The sequence below is a fragment of the Phascolarctos cinereus genome, unplaced genomic scaffold (assembly GCF_003287225.1).
Source record: "Phascolarctos cinereus isolate Bilbo 61053 unplaced genomic scaffold, phaCin_HiC Scaffold_726;HRSCAF=1367, whole genome shotgun sequence".
NCBI lineage: Eukaryota > Metazoa > Chordata > Mammalia > Diprotodontia > Phascolarctidae > Phascolarctos > Phascolarctos cinereus.
This window is the reverse complement of record NW_027556098.1, coordinates 210514694-210536443: the sequence shown is the minus strand read 5'-3', so window position 1 is coordinate 210536443 and position 21750 is coordinate 210514694. Positions and strand designations below refer to the sequence as shown.

The following is a 21750-nucleotide window of genomic DNA, read 5'->3' as shown; positions in this document are numbered from 1 at the left end:
ACTTTGCTCAAGTAGATTGGTAAGTGATTGATTCTTAAGGCTTTTCTTTCTTAGGAAATGCCTACTCCCCTACCTTCCCTGTCCTCCTCCCACTTCCTGCACCAAAATAATTATGACAGTTCTTTAGGTATTCATCAACTAATCCTATTACTAGGCATAATGTTTTGTAACTTTCTGATTCCATTGACTTTTGTTGTGATGGTGGTGATATGCCTTTTGGAGGGTTTTTTTTGTTGTTAGTTTGTTTCTTTTTGTTTTTTAGGAAAAACAGGACATTTTTTTTGTCAGTTTGAGTAGAGAAGGTTTAATTTTTTCAAACATATAAACAAAACTAGCAAATTGTGCCATGCATTATTAGATGAGCCCATTTATTTCAATAAAATATAAAGGATCCATGTGCTATATATTGTTGTTTGTATTCTCATTTGAAAATTCTTGAGATTCTAATATACGTAAAATGAAATTATTATTTTTATACATAAAACTAAATTACACATAACATTAAACTAAATTACTAGAAAATATAAAACTAAGTTATTAGAAATAATTGTTAGAATGTAAATTATAAGAATATATAAAATTAAATTAAAAAACCATTATTAGAATAAAATTTCTTAGAATATGTTATTAAAATATATAAAACTAAATCATTAGAGCCATTAACCTCTAAAGGAGCTTTTGTATATCCTTACCTGTGCCAAATTGGGACTCCTTTGTACCTACTGTGAACTTCACAATTTCAAATAGCTTTTTAGTTAATTAAGTTTTTCATTTAGTAAGCATGACTAGAAAGTAAGCTTTAAGAGCTAGGATGGCCTGGATTCAAGTCATGCCTCTGGCACACACTGGCTTTGTGACCGTAGGTAAGTCACTTAACCTCCTCAGTCCTCCAGGAAACTGACTATAAGTTACAAAAGAACTGCAAATCTGTAGCATGGAGAGAATTTCCACATGAGGAGTTCCCTACGTTTTCATAGGCATGGACTCCCCAGAATGTCCCCTTCCCCTGCCCTGCCACAAATAAAATTAAACAGAAAAGCCTAAAGTTAGGATTTGTAGAGGTAGAGGAAAATTGTTCTTTTCACTAAAAACAAACAAAGGAACAAACAGAAAAAATGAATGGAGCTTTACGTTGGAATTCGATTAGATGTATAGAAATATGAGCTCATTGTTTCTCTGTCTCTTTCTTTCTTCCTTCCTTTTTTTCTTTCTTTCTTTCTCCCCTAGAGGTGTTGCAGATATCCCTGTCATGTTGGAGAAAAGTTAAATCCTTTGTTAGAACATTTAATTCTATATCTAAGTATGAAATTTTGGAAGCAGTTGGCTTTTTACAGGGAACAAAGCTTTAGAGTTGGTGTATAATTTCTCACCCTTCTTGTCTAAAGTAGAGGTATTATCTAACTTAGCTGTATGTCCATTTGCTATGTTGGTATTATATTCATTACCTAGATATTCTGTTGATGCCTCTTATTTTTATGAACCCTACCCAACAACATGGATTAATTTTAAAGCCAAGCCTTTGTCTAGGAGGTGCTTATTTATGCAACTTTAGTTTGTGAGAGCTAATCAGTTCTATATATATATAACATGCTACTTTTCTTTTCATAAGGAGGAAAATGTTTTAGTCATTTTCCTTCCACTCTAAATTATTTTAATCACATATATCTTTTTGTGAAAAGAGACTTTCTTTTTCAAACTATTCAAAAGCAAGTAGAAAACTCAACCATTGACAAAGACTTCTGTCTTTTTGTTGTTGTTGTTGTGTAAATATAAAGTAAGATAACACTTGCAAATGAATTTAACACAGTGATACCAGTAAGTAGCCTTAAGTGCACCATAGCTTTTATTATCACGACTAGATTTTAGCTTTAAAAATCAATGGCAACAGTAACAATTTATTAGCAAGAGGAGCTCATGGTCACTACATATTCATTTTTCCGTCAGAAAATTGAGGTGTCTTATGTCAGAGTAGGAAAAATACTCTTACATAGACTTTACAACATATAGTTAAGGATATTCATTATTGAATTATTTTAAAACTCAGTATTATTTGGCAGTTTGTTATCTTTTCTGTGCAAGTTAAGTGGACATGGTTCCTGCCCACTAGGAGATTATAATTTAAATTACTTAGTATTATCATTAATTTTTGTAAGTATATGCTTAAATTGTTACTTGAGTAACCAAACTTGAGTTACTTGAGTAACCAAACTTGATAAATGTTTTTACAGTAAGACTGAAAGTTCCCCTTTCTTCCCCACACCCTCTCCTTTGACCCCAAGTAGCAAATCTTCCATTCTTGCTGTTCTGCTTGAGGATAGTTTACCTGGTCCCATTCTGATTCTCTTCTAAACAGTTGAGGAGCGGAAATAATATGGTTAAGAATTGAGATTGATGTTTGTAATCAGTCTTACCACTATGTTCTGATGTTTAACAACAAAGTTTAGTATTTGTTGGAAAAAATTTTGCCAAAGATTTTTTTTTGAGATTAACCCACAGCTTTGTTACTTCTTGTAAAAATGTCAATTCTGAGTCTTAAAAGTATTAATAAATGGTTATCTATTTTTCTGGCATTCTAATCAAGTCAGCCTTTTAGCTTTGCTGTCTTGAAAAGGGCTGTAAGAAGACACTAGCAATTTTATATGGTTCTATTAATGTTCAGGTTTTAGGGAGCAAATGCAATCTATTTGTGCTTCCTTTGCTTAGAAGAAAAATGCAGATGTTAACATTTTAGTGTTTATTGTTACCACATATCCCATAACTTTTTCTACTGATCATTTAAGTATACAGCACAATTTGGTAATGGTGAAGTAACTCTGTGAAGATCTCATTTCTATTAAACTAGAAGAAAATTGCTGTTATCATTTAGTGCACGGATTGGGCATAAGCTTGTTTTGTTTGACTGTTCCAAGTCCCCTGAAGTTCTGATTATTATGTCAGGTACTTTATTCTTCAAACAAGTAAAAAAACAGGTTCAACCTTTCAAGGTGGTTCTACACACCTACCAGCAGAGGTCACTTTTAAAGCAAATAACTGATTTTTTTTTCTTTTTCATCTCTGCTATATTTCTGACCTTTCTTGAATGAAGAATGTGAGATTGAATTTAGAGCACCAGTTGTTAGTATTTTTGCTGTTTTTAATTAAAAGTATGTGTGTGTGTGTGTGTGTGTGTGTGTGTGTGTGTGTGTGTGTACACTGGGGTTTGTGTCAGGATAACCAAAACACTACTTTGTCTATAAAATACTACTAGCTAGTCTATAAAATTAATATCAAAGTTCAGATCTCGTAAGTGGAGGGGGGAAAACTCACAATAATAAAAAGGATTGTAAAGTATGTGCTAAACAAATATGTGATAAAATGTTTTCTTTCACTTTTCTCATCTTTGGAGCCATATTGTTTCCAATTTGGGATACTCACATCAAAAGAATAAAAAAGTCTGAGTAGAGCAAGAAGATAAGAGATTAGGAAAGAGTTAAGTTATTTTGGATTTCTAGGTATGAAATTAATTACTAATATAAAGAGTATTTTACTAGGCTATTTATTACCAGTTTTGTTTTTTAATGAAAAGTAATTTTAATACCATTGAAGTTGTTATACACATTGGGTTTTGACTGTTGTACATTATCTATTTTTTTTTTATTATAATGGCTAGGTTTTGTTCTTAACTATTGAGAAGGTATTTAACTAGATATAGAGAAAACTTATCTTCCTTTGATATCTGGGAAACTGATCTAAGTGTTACTTCATCCAGCTTGAAGTATGTATCTTTTACTTACTTTGGAATTTGTAGTTTGGAATGAACACTAAAATTTGAATCCCAAGTCTCCTAATTCAGAGTCCTGTATTATATATCTTATAATCCTATGCCAGTGGGTCACTTAAACTACATTTATCCCTTTATTTATAAAAAATTAGTAATAATAACTTTTACAATACCTACTTGACAAGAACCTCAGGAATAGCAGTGCCCCCCAGACCACTAGTCCTGTTCCCAACCTAGCCCCCAAAATCATCATCCTGGGCAGCAAACCATGTGACAGGAGGCAGCACATGCTTAGTCAGTCCCCTACTACATCTCTGACCGTAATGCCCCCTGTAATTTTGGTAGTGTTAGCGCAGGGCCCTGAATTCCAAGAGATCTAGGAATCAAACAACTGCTGTTTGCCCAATCCTCATAGCCATCATCTAGGGAATTAACCCTATAAAGATGTGACCTGGTAACTGCTTTTGTAGGGTTACAGCCCTTGCCTCCTCTTCAGCCACAGCTGTGGTAGACCCAGAAGGGAAATTCTCAGCACCAAAGTCCTGAGGAGTGTCAAATGGTAGAATTTCAGAGAGAGATATAGTTTTTGCAGTTGAAATGATACTGAAAAAGATGCACGTCCATCTGCTTTACATTTGCAACATAAGGACCACTAGGCCTTTCCACCTGACTTATCGCTGAAAGTGTTATTGTCCTTTCCTTAAGAGCAGAAACAGTCTTGCTTTTCTGTTTTTATCCCCAATAGTTAGCATAGCACTTTGCACATAGTAAGTGCTTAATAAATATTTTTTCCATTTCTTCATTAGGATGTGGAAAATAAGCTTCATGAACTCTAAAGTAATATATCAGAGTGATCTATTATTATCATCATCAATAATAAAGTTAAACCAAAATAGTTTTTTCTTTATCCACTTATGTAACAAAGAGGCAGCATAGTAAGTAGTTAGAATGGTAAGCTTGGAGTCAGGAAGACCCAAGTTTCAAATCCTCTGGCACTTAATGCTAGAAAGTCAGGGATTTAAGAATTCCTTGGAAGGCCAAACTATCATTTGATAGTTTGATAAACAGTAGTTTATTTTTTATCCATAAGACAGAGAAAATAGAGATAGAATGAAAATTTTTATTTCAAAGCAAAATTTAAATATCTCCATGTAATTATATTTAAATTACATTTGTACACATAGGATAAATTATAGTAAAATATAAAAAAATTGTCTGTCAATAGACAAATTCCTGCTCCTTAATAGCTATGTGATCCTGGACAAGTCATTCAACCTCTGTGTACACTCAGGCAGTGTACTAGTACTTATCTCTTAAGTCATAGATGGGTGGTGAGTTTAATAGAGGCTATTCCCACTCTTAAGAGTTTCCCCACTCTGAGGATTAAGTATTTGCATATGTAATGATATAGTTAAAACTTGATTGCTTCAAACTGTGAAAATATCGGATTTTTACTTTTCATTTAAGGCAATACTTAGAACATTATTGCATATGATATATGTACCAAATTCTTTATAATTTTACTTTGAAATTTTTATCATGCATATAAAGGCAGCATGGTACACTGGTAAGAGAACTAAATTGCAGTGGGAAAACCTGCACAGTTTTCAGATCTTACACTGACCAGCTGTATGATTTTGGGCCATTTACTCTTTCTGAGCCACAGTTTTTCTTCATGGATAAAATAGGTATGATGATACCCATTACTTAAAAGGGTTGGCCTGTGGATTGAATAGAGTCAAGTGCTATGTGAATAAAAGGTATTATTATGGTTTTATAAATGGATTACCATATGCCCTTTCCCTAGATCCAATGTAGACTTCCTTGTAGTGAATTAATTTTGGCACTTAGTGCGAAAACTGAAGAAATAAACTTTTAACATGTAAAATAACAAACTCTCATTTTGACTTTAAAGGTTTGAAGTAATTTCTGTGATATATAATGTTCCTTATTATTACTAATGACAAGATCTTAATGTTTTCTTTTTCATGTTCTACAGTTGGTTAATGGATTTTAAAAAAATTATTAAGCCTAATGTTAAAGAAAGGTGACTGGCAAATGACCCTGCTTTAAATTATAAAAATTTATAAAATTATTTAATGTTAAAATTTTGTGACTTTAAAATAGTTAATTAATAGAAATTTCATCACTTCAAAATTTTATGCAGAAGCTAAGAAGGTTCCTTTGTAATTCAGTTAATTTCATTTCAATGCAGAGCATTTAGCTAACTTGGAGCTTGATGACTTGGGCAACATGTTGGGTTTTTTAAAAGTGTCACAAAGATGAAGAGCTGTCCATCTGTTTTTCTCTAGCACAAGGAAATAATATATCATTGTGTTAATATTAATATGTTGTAGTTTTTAAGCTTATTTCAATGGATACATACTTTTATGTTTGTTTTAGAAAACTAATATATACTTTGATGCCTCAGTGTCTCCCCAATTAAAGGATTTTGAAATTCTAGAAACTTTAGGTGTGGTTTTCATATTTTAAATGAACTAAAAGAAGTCCAAAAGAGGATTAATAATAGGTCACATATTTCAATTTTTAGTTCAAAATGTGTAGGACATCATATTGTATATTGATATTTATTGCAGATAATTTTAAAAGAATTAAAATATTCTGCTTCACAAAAACTTCCTGCAGTTCTTCTCATGTGTGCCAGCATTTTAAGAATGGTATGTGCCAAATGACAGAAATTCAGTAGTGATTAAGTGTAATACTCTAGGAAACTTATTCAGTTTTTAATTAAACTTCCTACTTGCCTCATGGTTTAATTTTAGAGTAACTTCCTTTAGGATTTTGCCCTGTGGACTTATCTTAATAGCGTTAGGCCAACCTTCTTGTTTAAAAAGAAACACGATAAAAATGATCCAGTGTACCTCCCCCTGTTAGATAATTGATCCAGGTTTTTTTTCCTTTTCATATTATCTTCCCCCTTTTTTGCATGTATTTTTATCTTGCTTTATTTGACTTTGTACAAAGTACTTAGAAAACTTCTCTTATATTAACGAAGCTCTTGTTTACTTGACATATACATTTGGACAAATAAGTTTCCTCTCACAACAAATAGTCTCTTTGAGTAGTAAACATTTTAAAATCCATTTTTTTGTCTTTCTTTTTGAACAGAGATGTGCTCCTGCATCCATTCGTCTCATGGACAATATGCAGTTTCAGTTTGGTAAGTTAAGGAATACTAATTTGTAAAGTTGTTTGTCAACTTAGTTATTCTTATAATTTGCTCATCCCCTTCTGTGTTTAAATTTGTTTAAAAATGTTTTGCAAAATTTCAGCCACTTGACCTCAATTTTTTGTTGTTTCTATGATGTTTATACAATGTTTAGTTTATTTACAATGGTTAGTTTATTAAATAGCTTGTTAGATCACATGTTCCTTATAATTCCTATAGAGCCAGGGTTCTTTGCCTTAGGATAGATTTCTGTGAGTTTGTGAACTTGGATGGGAAAAAAAAATTCAGCATTTCTTTCAATTAGAAATGAAGGCAGCAAAATATTCTGAGAAAGGGTTCATAAGATTCAGCAGACCGACAAAAGAGTTCATAGTACAAAAAAGGTTAGGAACCCTAAAGCAAATAATGTTTATTAGAAATAGGCCCAAACACTGAAAAACAGGATAAATTGATTCGTTGTGTCATACGTGGAGGTATAATTTAGATGAATGCATTGGGAAATGGTCATAGGTGTGCAGAATCTATCTGTAGCTGTTTGGATCTAATATATATTAAAAGTTTAAAAAAATTATTTTAGCTACATACAAATGGCTATTTCTTTGACTTATTCAATAATTTAGTACCTGAAAGAAATTTAATTTCTGCTTCACTTATCTGCATTTCATTTTTATGTATTCATTATTATATATTATAATATATAATAGTACCTTCTGAGTTACGTGCGCCAGTTATCAGTATGACTTTCCAGATTAGATACTGTAAATAGAATCTTCATTATAACATTATAACAGTGTAACATCATTCATTAGATTTGTTAGTGAAAATGTTTTATATGTATGTGTGATTTTAGTAGATTTTGTGATAAAGTATATAATTCGTTCCAAAATGAAAGTTTAAAATAAAGTAAATCTGCCTTTTGAAAATTCTTAGGGCAGAAAATGTTATATCATCCCAGGGAATCATGAAGTAAATGGCATTGAGAAATTTCCGACCTACTTTTAGCATTATTCAAGAGCAGTCACTATATTCTGTTCCTGTACATTTTATTAATTATTTAATTGAGAGAGTAAATAGACTTGCCACTTTTATAAGGTATGATTTCTTTTCTCAGTCATGTTGCATTCATTAAATTATTTTTTCACTACCATTTAAAATATCAGAGGCTTTCCAACTAGACTTTCTCTTCAGACATAAAAATCCTTTCGTAAGTATTCTGAAAGTTCATATAAAAATATGCTTGTTTTCAAACTGAACCTATGATTTTATCAACGCAGGGAAATTCCAGTGCTCTGCAACAGTGTTCTTAGAACATTGCCTAGGGCATTGAGAGCTGGTCAGTGACTTGGCCAGGTTTACATAACCAGTATCCAAGGTCAGCTTTCTATCTGTTAAGCTGTACTCCTTGTCTACAGATATGGTTTTGTTTGGGATTTTTTGGGAAGTACCTGTTTTGTCAAAACAGAATTATCAACGAATCTAGCTAGATGAAGCTTAGTGCTGAACATTTCCATTTTTTCTCTACCCTACATTCTTTTGAAATTATCTGGGAGCAGCAACTTCCATTTCCCATTACAGTTATCTTTAGTAAGAATAACTTATTTCCCCCCCAATAATAAAACTATAAAGTCCAAAAAGGACAGTAAACCAACTTTGGGAGTACAAAATAAACAATGACACACGCCCAATTTTTGTGGTACCACATAGCAGGATTTCCCAACCTTTTAGAACTTGTTGGGATTCATCTTAGGAACTCTCACCTGGCCATCTTCTAATCTGTCTATCCTCCACACATGTCACATATGTGTATGGTTGCATACATAGGTGCTATCATTTGCCTTATTTTTGTCTACATCATAGTTTTTACTCTCTTTTACCCCAATTAAAAACTAGCAAAGATGAGGGGATATTGTGGATGACTTCTAGTGCAGGCCTCAGCTAAATGTAGGTATTCGATAAATACATGTTGATTCACTAACACATCAAAGTGTATGGATACTGTAATTAGGAAATATTTCATTTTGTTGACCAAATGAGATAAAACAATATCTATAAAATGAGCATGCTTAGATAGGCAACATTAATTTAGAAACAAATAAATATTGCAGTTAATAAACTCTGATAAATATGGTTGCTTGACCCACTGAAATACCTGTCAGCAAAAGGTGATTTCTCCCAAATAAGTGTTGCTCTTCTAAATTGTTTTTGTTATCCTTTTGGAATAGAAGCTAAGGAGATGAAATGTTTCCAAACCAAATTTCCCATTTAATGCTAAGTAGGTCTTTTACTTCAGTCTCTGCTGTATGATGTCTGTCAGGATGTATGCTAGAAAAAAAGAACTTAAGGTAATTTATTTCAAAGGAATATCAGTGTAAACAATTTACTAAACAGAATTTCTGTTATTGATGATCCAGGAACTGAAAATATAATAAGAAACAGACATCTTTCTCTGCTGTCTTACTGTGGCCTTGAGGTGACACTCAGGGTTATGCCAGTGGAACACAAGCTTTGGCAGACCCAGTAAAGTTGGAAAGGCTTTGTGCACAGGCTCCAGTAGAGGGCTGTCTGTTGTGTGAGAACTAGCTTAGTTATAATCAGAAAGGTTCATCACCAAATTGATTTAAGGATGATAGATTTTTTTTTTGGTCACATTAGCTTTCAAAGACCAGCCACTAACTGATAGAATGGTTATGGTGTGTATTGCTAGGGGGATTACCTATAATGGTGTAATCACAGGTCTTGATATATTGAAGTATAAGAATTCACTTACTTGTCACACAATATCATTATGCTGATCTTTTGATTTCACAAGATTTCTTATTAAAAACCAGTAGAAATATATAAAGCGATTTCATTGATTTTAAAACCAAGAGAAACAGTATTTAATTTCAGTGTAAAAATACTGTGAATAAAAAGATTTTTAATCCATTGTTGCAAAGAACTTTTTGTAGTTACGTAGAATGCTTCTGCTGGTTTTCTCTTTTCAGATTTTAAGGATTTAAACTTTTAAAGTAGTTTTAATAGGACTTAAAAATACCATGTAAATGGTGCTCAACCTTTTTATGAATTGGGCTCATAGCATGAAGGCCAGATGCATGGTCCTTAAAATGGAGCAGTCATGGGAGTTTTTAGAAGTTGCTGCTAACAGAAAACAATGGAAAAACAGTAAAAGGCTTTCATCTCAATTAAGCTCAGTCCCGAGGCAAAGATGTTAATTTAACAGACTCTGAGACACCATTTATGCTATTCTGGCAATTTTAATTCTCTGCGTGTAATTAAAGAAGCAATTACTAGTTTTATGCCAAGAATTCTGCATGAGTGGCATAACCGTTAAGAAAAAAAAATAAAATAAACTTGATATTGACTCCATGTTTGGCAATTGATCTGAATGGTTTCTGAATAATTTTAAAAAAATGAAATCAGTTACCATTGGCTGATCTCAGTGAAATAAAAATTAATGAAGTTGCTTTTATTATGTACATACTATGTCATTGAAAGATAACCCAACCTAGATTTAGTATTAATTACATTTAGTTATTTATCTTTTTTTTTTTTAATCTGGAAAGGGGTTTTAGAAATGAGTCTTCTTGTTTTCTTTTGATTAATCCGTGTCAATTCCATTGGGAATTTTTTAGATCTCAAGTTCAAAAACATTAAAAAATTGTTAGACTCTAAAAATTATATTTAATATTTTTGCTGCTTGAAAATCACAGATTTTGCTATTGCTTTAAAATGTACAATTCTTTTCCCTTACTTTAGGCCTTGCTCTTAAACCTCAGGTTTCCTCTATTTTTACATCATTTTTGGATGGATTGAAAAAATTTTACATCACAAAGGTATTTATTTTTTAAATTAAAAAAAATATTAATGCTGTATATTTTGGGAATTCTAAAAAGCCCATAGAACCACTTTGAACACTTATAGAAAATCATTTATGCTGTGCAAGGTAAAATATTATATTATTAAGCACAAGTCTGCTTTCTTGTTTTAAGGCTTTTTTTTCCTTCCGAGCAAATACATTTGTAATTGTAGCCTTTTATGTTCTTTATCAATACACTTATTGTTTATTTTGAGATTGGGGGTGATGAAGGCAGTCTAATATTGCTGTTTAGGGGACACTTTTCCATGTTAGAAATAAATATATTTCAGAAATTACTTTCTTTGTATGGTATTATTTGGGTGGGTGGGGCTTAAAATTTATGTTGGTCACTTGACTTTGAATTTCTTCTTGCTGAAAAACAGTTAAGTTCAGATATTGTAGGGAGTCTCATGGTTTGTTTTAGACTAAGACAAGATAAACTGGGTAACAAAATTCTGATACCTTCTAGTGATTATCCACATAATTTTTTTTTGTCCTGTAGGGGCTGGTAATTCCAACTGATTTTGCTTCTTATCCAATGTCATTTGGTCTAGGGCAGTGATAATCTTGCATGGTTATGACTCATCAAAATTCCATATCCCTTCGTAATTGCTGAAGCTGAGTCAGAACGTTTTCTTTAATAGCTCAGGCAACAAATTTGCATTCTCTGTGCTTAATTTAGATGAATCTTCTTTATATTATAAATTATTTGCCTCTATATCATTGTATTGTCAAGATGACATTAGCTGAAACATGTATTTTAATTTGGCTGCACTTATTAACATTAAAGTTTATCAGTAGCATACAAAATAATTTAAATTTTCTGTGGGATATGAGTATGAAAGAATTTTTGTTTTGAGTGATCTTTTCCTGAAGTTGTAGCTTACTTTGGATAGTTGTCAAGATCTGTCTTTCGTTGGTCTTTTGATTTTTCATGCAGCATTACTATGTACCATCTGACTAATGTCTCATAAGAGAGGTTTCTTAGATTCAGCAGGGATAATTAAGCAGGAAATAGACATTGGTACTGCTTATTATGTATGCTTTGCTGATTGAAGACTATTTGTGAAATAGAATAGTAATTAGGGTTGGTTCTGAAGAACAGTTGAAGACACAAGAACTCCCTTCTCTTAGCAGAAAGGTGGTGGATTGTTGGGGTAGAATGGTACAACATCATCATGGAGTCACTTTGTGTATTGGCTATGTTTAATTTTTTTTCTTTGTTACGAGAGGGTTTAGTACGGTGGACGGGATAGGGGTTATATTAGGAAATAACCTCTGTAAAGACAAAAGATAAATTTTTTTAGAAATAGAATTGTTATATACTTTAGGTTTAGTCTGGAGTGGAACTTTTCCATCTCTTTTTCATTTGTTATTTTGCTAGATATCTTACAAGAACTCACCATTAGGAAACCTTTATTGTTTATGATAAGATTGTCTTCAGTTACAGCCATAGTGTTTTGTTGGTACTGATCATATCTATTACAATTAATTATTGACATTTCTATGTTGATTTTTGACATTGCTAAAAACAGTCTAATTTAATATAACTCATACTTTGACCCTAAATAACTTTTTTGTTGTTTTTAATTCCTTCTTATGTTAGGGTAGATTTCACTCCACGTGGAATATAGTCTTGGTTACCAAGATTGTCAGTTTTGAAGCTTCTGAAGAACCAAGACATTTTATTTTCGTAGACTCAGGTCAAAATAGGGTACTGTAGTGGTCATTTAATGCAACCTGAATTTGAAAAAGAATTTTTTCTGTGTCAACTTGTCTGTATTTTGGAGATTCATCCTAAGGGTTTTCTGGAAGGTACTACTAGTCTCATAGTATTTGGAATTTTAGTGTCAGTGTATTTTAGTCATATATTCTCAGACCCATTCTAGACTTTTAGTGAAAGGTTCTGTTGTTATTTAATAGTTCCAAGATCCATGATATCTGTAGGAGTACTTTTTCTAGCAATGTAGATCATATACTCCCTCCAGTTGTAGTATAGAGTGTAGTGAGTTGCTGTGGCTGAAAAAATTAATCACTGGCAGCCATCCCTTTCTTGTGATAAGCTTTTCCAGGATCATTCAGATTGGTCCTTGGTTAATAAACATCTAACCCATTGCCTTCATCTATTTAAAGCCTTTCCAGCTATGCAGGAATTCTAAGGTCTTACTACTCTGGCATAGCCCTTGGCCTAAAGCATTAAGGTAGGACTTTAATGGAGGAGCATTTTTAATAAATCTCCAAAGTATAGCAAACTCATTGTTATAGTTTGTTAATTTTAGTTTTTAAGGATGTCAGAGCTTATGGTAGATTCTTGCTTTACCTTTGATATTTTTCCATATGAATCAAAGTTAGCAACCTTTTAAATTTCTCAGGAGCTGAAGTCTATTTCTCTGTAGCTTCTTGGGACTCCAGAGGTTCTGTCTTTCAATTGTTGATGCTTTGTTTGTTATATAAGCTGTTACTACAACTGAAATAGAAGTAAAATTTATTTTTATTCTTCAGAGTAACGTAGATGTACTTATTTTTTAAAAGTAATTACTACTGCTGCTGCTACTACTAACTGATATATTTATAAGCTAGCTAGCTAACTAGAACTTTTATTAAGTGCTATGTTTAGGCACAGTGCTAGGGTTACAAATAAAAGCTTACCAGACTGTCCCTGTCTTCAAGGAGCTTTCATTCTAATGGAGGAAGATAATGCACAATAGAGAGGGAAAAACCAGGGTGTCAGAGATGGGAAGAGCTGTGGAGAGCTGGTACTGAGAAATATAAGGCCAAAGCTATCCTATTAAAGCCTAGGCAGGTTGAAGAAATGAAGACCAGTTTTCTAGTGGGGAGGGAGCTGAGGTGATTGGCTTGAGTGGACACTCTAGGGCTAGAGATAGCACATTTTGAATAAGTTATTTCATTTGATCTTGTCAACAACCTGGTCATGTAGGTAGGTCAGGTGTTGTTATGCCCATTTTATACATGAAGAAATTGAGGCTCAAAGAAGTTGTTACCAGTCCAAGGTCAGACAGTATAGGGTAGAACAGGGTTTCAAACCTCTGTCTTATGAGTCCAGACACAGCAGTATTGATTGTTGTCATTCACTTGTTTTCAGTCATGTCCGACCCTTCGGAAAACCCATTTTGGGTTTTCTTGACAAAGATACTGGAATGGTTTGCCTTTTTCTTTTCCAGCTCATTTTATAGATGAAGAAACTGAGGCTAACAGGGTTAAGTGACTTGCCTAGGGTCACACAGCTAGTAAGTGTCTGAGGCCAGATTTGGACTCAGGAAGATGAGTCTCCCTGACTTCAGGCCCAGTACTCTATCCACTGCGTCACCTAGCTGCCCATTTACTGATTACATAATCACATCTCCTAGCCTTGTTTAGTCAGTCATTCTTTTCTAGCTCTTTGTTCTGCTGTGAGCATTTTTATTTATCTCTGCTTTGCTATACTTAACCTTTGGTTCTTTTTCTTCTAGTAGCTGTATTACCAGAAGGATGAAATGTGGAGACATTCATCTTTCTAGCAACATTTTACTGAATATTCAGTAATTCTTCACTGCTAGTTGACATATTTTATTCAGTTTTCCTTGGCAGTTGTGGAGGAACGTGCAAATTCCTGTCTTGCTTCACCCTACTTTACTAGACATGTCAGTGGATTGAAGCTACAGTAAAGGAATTTAGAAAATAGTCATTGTGCTTGAGAAGCAGAACAAGTTGCTGGCCCAGACATCTTCTGCAGAGAACGTCCCAAAGGCAAAACAGAATGAAATAACAAGTGTTTTATAGGGAGTCTGCCTCTCCATGTGCATATCTATACAGTAGCTGTAATTTATGAAACATGCTTGTTGTTCATTTACTCACCACTCTCTGATCAACAAATACTAATGAAATAAATAATAGAATTAGAAACTAGGAATTTACTAAATCTTACATGGCTCTAGCTTTTTTAAAAAATACTGTTGAGCACATAATGGATGCTTTGTAAAGGTCTTCATATGTAAAGTATACTGTTTAAAACAAAAAGTTGGCGTGGGGGGCAGCAGGTGAAGAGGAGGAAGAGTACAATGTATCTTGATTCTTTATTTTGTAGGGTATGATTTATTCTAATAAAAAACCTTTTCATTTCAGTTTAAAGGATTTGATCCCAACCAGCTAAGTGTAGCTACATTACTCTTCGAGGGGGATCGAGAGAAGGTTCTTCAACATGAAAAACAAGTGTATGATATAGCTGCCAAATTTGGGTATGACTTTTTAAAAATGTCTATAATTCTTTGAGAAAAATGTATTAATGCAAAACAGAAGTTAAAGTTAAATTTATATCCCTTTAACATCTCTAACATGCATAAATTGGTTTATTTTATCCTGTTTGTGTTACTGAATTTGTAGTTATACAGTAATGTATTTTGAATGACAGGATATTTAACTATTACTTCATGAGCGTTATCGGTTTTACAGAAAGTCAGACTGTTCTGTTATGTCTGTTTATCTGACCAGACATAGCATTTTGAATGTTTTTCTTTAAGTCTTTAAATTAGTGTTTGTTTTCACAATGTATGTGTATCTAAAAGTAGCAGCGTAGTGTGCCATATGGAAGGAGAGGTCCATATCGTTAGGTTAATATTTAGTGGACAGTATTGACAATAACATATGAATAAAGCAAGCTATTAGTATGTTTTTAAAAGGAAATTGTGTTTAATCAAAGGCATTTGATAAATTATCTATAACCCACCCCCTGTCACTGATTGTTTTATGTTGGTACAAAGAAACAGAAAACATTTCACTTCTGTAACAGGCTGAGTAATGATAGGGTGGTTTCTGTCTGTCTGGTTTGATGGATTACAAGACTGATCAATGAAAACCATAGCGAAAATGTCATTTGTCCCAGCAACGTTTTTTTTTTCTGTCCTACTTTAAAACATAAAATGACCCCGTTTTACAGAAACTATTGTCTACTGTTGAATATACATTGATGTTTGTAATCCACTTTCCAGTCAGTTCTTAATGTATCTTTATATTACTAGAACTTAATCTTTAGAAATATACAGTGTACTTCTATTCAGTTCAAAATAATCTTTGTATATATTTATTGTCCTCTGTATTTTGCTTTGTACCACAGAAAGCACATTAATATCTAGTATGGAAACAAAGGTCTTAGAATACCCTGCTTTATGTATTTTTTTAATATACGTCATGAATAGGCTTTTACTTTTTGTTGCTAGGATTAAGGAGATTGAGTGGTAAAAGTGAGGTATTCTTGAGGAGGTAATCTAATTAATCTTAACCAAGGCCAAGTTTTTAGAGTGTGTTTGTTATTATATTGGCCTTACATATTGCAAATTTATTTTTTTTGCTCCATTTTGAAATTAGCAAGTATAATTTTTATCAGGGGAAAAATATGGTTCAATAACGTCTAATGTTTCTCCTCTCCCTCCCCACTCTTTTTTTTTCTGCTCCATTTCCTTATCAGAAAAAGCCACTGAGTGTTGGTTAAATTAGCTAAAAAGATAATTTCTCCAGAAAGAAGAGAAAGTTTAGTGACTAAATGGTGGGACTGGGTTTCAGTTGTGCTTGCAATTTTTTGCTGAGATTTGATGTGACCACTGGTAAGGGATTTAATCATTCTGTGTCCAATTCCTTATCTTTAAAAAATTTTTGTTTGGGTTTGTTATTTTGGTCTTAATTCAAATACTTCATATTTATTGACTGAGAATCAAAAATGAAATTCTAATTTTAGGTAGCATACAACTAATTTAGCCTAAAATATTGACTTAAAAACCTTTACAAATTGAAATTCCTTGTAAAACATTTAAGTTAGAATTTATGTAGTTGAAACTTTAAAATTCTATGCTGTGAATTCTAGAATTTATTACTGCGGTATTGAAGTTAATGTACATAGAATTGAATTGTTTTACCAGTGCTGGGGGACCAGAGTATTGTTGCTCTGTGGTTTGAGTGCAGTTCCAGTTAGTTACCACCTTATGGTGGTGTTTTCTTGTAATGTGACCTAACATCATTGATGTTGTTTCTGCAATCTAGTTTGGCAATGCTGATTATAAATGTTTCAAGGCACAGCCCTTTTTGTAGGGCATGGTTTATTTTTATTTAAATATTACCATGGAGCTAGATTACTGTGACTGATGCTTATCTCTCCCCATCCCTTCTCTTAGCTTTGGGCTGGAAGTGGGAACAGTTAAGGTCTAACTCATTTGGTCTCTAGGAAAGGAAGGGATAAAGCCAGCCATAAGCAGGAGCCCTGTGCTCTCATAATGTCTCAGTATCTTTTGCCCGTAACTGAGCAGTCTCTCATTTGTATGTGTTAGGGAAGTAATCCAAGAAACTTCTGTTGGTGACCGGGGCTTCCAGTTAATCAAATAGCTGGTTATGGGTGCTTAATCTCCTGTGGGATCTTTGGCTACCTATGCTTTCTAACCTTTTCTAGTTCTAGAACTATAATCAAATCAATATCCTCTTTGCTACTTAAAAGTGTTTGTCAAAAGTCTGCTGCCCTGTGGTGCCACTCACCATCTTTTTGATCTCCCAAACTAAAACAGCCCTCCTGTGTCACAGCTTCTCTGTTTATGTTTTCTTTCTGATTAGAATGTAAACTACTTGAGGGCAGAAACTATCTGTCTTTTTGCAGTTGTATGCCCAGTGCTTAGCAGGATATTTGGTGCACCAAAAAAAAATTGTTGGAAAAGGATTTTTCATTCATTCTTTCATTCCTACATTCATGGAGATTTCTATTATGGAATGAAATGAAGTTCCCTCCTTCTTTTCTGATCCCTCTGGTTCCCAGACAAGTACACAGTGCTTTGTGAGTGTTTTTCCAAAGAGCTTTAAGAAACTGTAGGAGAACATATATATAGGCTTAAATGTACTAAGCATTGGGAAATTACATTGTTATGGAAAAGCTACAAAACCTTCTAGTAATAGTTGCTCTTGATAATTTTCAAAATGTGAATGTCAGTGTTAAAAGGAAATTTCTTCATTCAGGCTTTCAGCCTGATTAATGAGGCAAAACTCAGGGCTAAGAGAATTAAAAGGAGTTTATTACAGTATATCAAGGTAGCAGCACATTGATGGGCTAATCACTGGGAATCAGTAAGGGATTGAAGATGGAGCCAGCTTTTATTGATAACTTTCATAATGAGATAAAGACAATTCAGATAGGTCCACATCAGCAAAAAGAGGATGGGCCATTGCACCTCAGCACCTCCCCAATTGCCCATAGGGGGAAGGCTAGCAGGTAGGAACTATGGGATAAATTGCAGGTAAGAGAAAGTTTGCAGACTAGATGATGCCTCCCCAATAGAGCTTCCCCCATCACTGATTTGACAAGCAGGCCTAGAAACAATGGGTCACTGAATCAGCATAATTTTCAATAGCCGTAGGCCAGATCTTAACTTCTAGTCTTGACCTTCTTGTAGTTTTGCGATGTAAGCTTACCCAGGTCTTCCCATGTCTTTCTTATTTTTGTGTTGGGTTGTCTTTTTTTTTCTTCTCTTTTCTTCCTAGTAGGAGAATAAGAGGTAATGGGTGCTAATGTGGGTCATTTGGCCCCACAAAGATTCAAATGAAATTACTTGAATTTAAGAGCTAATTCCATACTTCTTGCTTTAATTCAGTTTAATGAAGCCTTTACACAATCAGATCATCAGGTCATTCCCTGACAAGTGAAGGCCTGAAAGTATAGATAGTTTCCCCCCTTAAGCTTTATGTGTTAAAAGGCTATAGACTCACTTTTCTATTGCTGCTTATTTTATCAGAGGTTTTACCTGTCACTCAAGGATACCTATGGGCCAGATGATCTGCTTTTCTGTGACATCTTTCTTTTTTAGCAGCCATCCGTCTATGACCGTCTTTGATCCTTCCCATTATGAATAGTCATTCTCCAACCTCCCCACTCCACCAAGTTACCTTGTATTTGTTTTGTGTATGTTTTGTCTGTACCTAAAAATATGCATGTTATTTCTCATGTTAGAGTCTAACCTCTTTGAGGATGGGGACGTTTCACGTTTGTCTCTGTATCCCTGTACCTAGCATAGTGCCCAATACCTAGTAGGCACTTATTAAATGATTGTTGGTTGGTTTATGATGTGCCATTGCTTATGATGTGTTTTATCTTGTTTGTTTTGGAAACTGACTCAGTATAGATATTGGAGTTGGTTTGAGGCAGCACAGAAATCTTTTCCATTGTTCATAACCTGATGGAGGACCCATAGGAATTAAAAACTCTGTTTTCCTTCTTATTTCCCCACTTCTTTCACCAACTGACTCTAGAAATGATTGATTTAATTATATAAAAGCAGTAATTATTTTTATTTATGTGAGTCTTACTATTTATGACTAATTCCATGAAAACTGGTAATGATTCTATGTATTACTCAATGCATGTGACATTGTTTTAAGTTTTAATTTCAGCACTAAAAGTTGTTCCCATGTGCTTGAAGGGAGACAGTGTACACACATACACAATGAAGAGAGAATGTATTCTAGGCACAAAGGCCGGGAAGTGTGGGGCAAAAGCATGGAGATAGAGGTAGAGTTTTATGTGTAAGAGATGGGAAGAGGCCAGTTTGACTTACTTCAAGTTTGCCAGAGAAAGAATAATGTGTAACGAATCTGGAAAGGTAAGTTAGAATGAAGTTATAGAAGTCTTTATGTGCCAGATAGAGATGTTTGTTACTGGACCTAGTGATAATAAAGAGCCATCTTATCAGGGGAGTGACATTGCCGTTCCTGTGCTTTGGGAGTATGACTTTGACAGCTGTGTGGAGGAGGACTAGACATGAGGAAGAGGACTAATTAGACAACAGTCCAGGTCAAAGATGAGGAGGGCCTAATCAGAGAGGTTGGCCATATAGGTGGGGAGATAGAGGTGGGTAGAGAGAGAGTAGGTATTTTGGAGGTAAAATGGGTAAGACTTGTCAACTGGTTGGATAAATGGAGTGAGGGAGAGTGAGGCATGAGGAAGAAAACCTGAATGCCTACAAAGATAAACCATCGAGAGAAAAAAGAAAGTTTGTAATAAGAGTATTTGTGAGAGGGGAAAAAAGTGAATTAAGTTTAAGATATGATGAGTTTGAGATGGGGTCACTGGTGGTGTGGGGCTGGAGAGCAGGAGACCCAGGCCAGACCTTTCTCCAGATGAGGAAGCTTGAGCATAGAGAAAAAACTTGCCCGTGGTTGTTAAGTGAGAGAGTTAAGATAAAGTAGCCCAAGAGCCCTTTCACAGTACCAGCATTTTTTTCATTGTGCATATAAAAACTGTACTAAATTGAGGGGGTTTTACCTTTTCTTTTTGACATAGGATCTACTTGCTTATATGAGAGCCAGAAAAAGCATTTGTACAGTTAGTTGCAGGAAATGAGTTATAACCAAGGTTTAAAAAAAAGTATTCAATGCACATCCTTATTTATAATGGCATTCAGAACCTTCCTTTGTCATTGTATTTATGTAGCATCTGACCTGTATGTTGTCTTGTGTTTTGTCTCTACGTTGCTTTGTAGGCTTTCATGCGATGTTTAACGTACATGTTTGTCTCCCCACAGAAGACTGTGAACTATTTAAACATGGGGCAGTATTTTTGCTTCTTTTTTACTGCCTAAAGTACGTAGTGCTCTACGCATAGGTGGTCAGTGAATACCTGATGAATGAATAAATGTATGTGGTGCCCTTAGATGATCAGTATTTGTATATGGATAACTTGAATACCAAAAAATAATTATGTAAGATAGCGATTAGGCAGGCTCCTTGTTCTTCATTCATTTTTTCCCTTTGCTGACTTAAAATAAAAATCTGTTTCTAAAAGTAGGGTTGGGGAAAAGGATTAGTAAACTCAAAGGAGTCTGTTCAGCCTTACTGTTTTTTATGAATTTGTTATTTATGGGAATGGAGAGGAGGTTGAAATTAATGACTAAAAATAAGATCTAAAAGTTTACCAATAAACTTCCATTAATCATGCTCTATTCCTCTGACTCACTGCTACACTAGAAGTTGTAGAGGAGGCACAGATTTGCATTGAGAAAGCAAGTTTCCTCACTGGGAGTTCCTTATATTAATAAAATAATGGATCAGGCCATAAATATATAAATAAAATTATAAATAAAATATATGTAGTTCATTTATAAATTGCATATGAATAATTTACTCTTACAGGGGTTTGGCAGCTGGAGAAGACAATGGACAGAGAGGTTATTTGCTGACTTATGTCATTGCATATCTTCGGGTAAGTCACCTTTTGTTGATCTATGGCCTGTTGTAAAATCCACCTCTCCTCAACCCCCCAATCACTCACTGTAGCTTATGCAGTAATGCAACTCAGGTATAGCAAAATCTATCTTTTTCCCTAACTTTTGATGAAAGTTATTCTTTATTTATTGTGCTTTTCATTTTCCTCTGTTTTTGAGCTTCTTATTTATCATATTGGTTATCGTTATACTGGACTTCAGTTTTAAATAGAAGGTTCTGCAGACCATTGTTTAACAGATTATCTTATTGTACCTAGCTAACCTAATCCTTTAACCTATTTTAAATATATTAAATACTGTCTTAAAATTATCTATTAAAAATGACATTGGCTTATTTCAGGTTAAAAATTGGAATCATTTGTGACTAACTTAAAGCAGTCTTGGGAATGTTGATAAAAAGCTTGTAAATGAAAATGATTAATGGAAGGCATAATTTTTAGTGAATATCTGAGTGGATAATGAGGGTGTCTTCCTTTCTTAGTGATGTACAATCAATGTATTAAACTTTGTTTTTAAGAATCAGTTATTTTATATGTTCTGATACTATTAATGCAAACTAGAAATTTGTTATCTCATGATGAGTTTAATATTTTGTCATAAAGCTACCCTAATTCACAGTACAAGGAGATTGATTATTCTGAACTCAGGAGTGTAGTGTTCTTCTCTTTCAGATTGCAGCTTTAACAACAGTTCTCTAGTT

At 33.8% G+C, this 21750-nt stretch overlaps 1 protein-coding gene across 1 annotated transcript in view; it reads left to right on the top strand.

Moving 5' to 3' along the window:
• Nucleotides 1-21750, top strand: part of AGPS (alkylglycerone phosphate synthase) — a 151400-nt gene that overhangs the window by 82676 nt on the left and 46974 nt on the right. Inside the window, exons 12-15 of the mRNA XM_020991046.2 lie at nt 6890-6941; nt 10707-10783; nt 14929-15041; nt 20959-21028. Coding sequence (XP_020846705.1) covers nt 6890-6941; nt 10707-10783; nt 14929-15041; nt 20959-21028 — 312 coding nt within the window. The remainder of the gene's footprint in view (nt 1-6889; nt 6942-10706; nt 10784-14928; nt 15042-20958; nt 21029-21750) is intronic.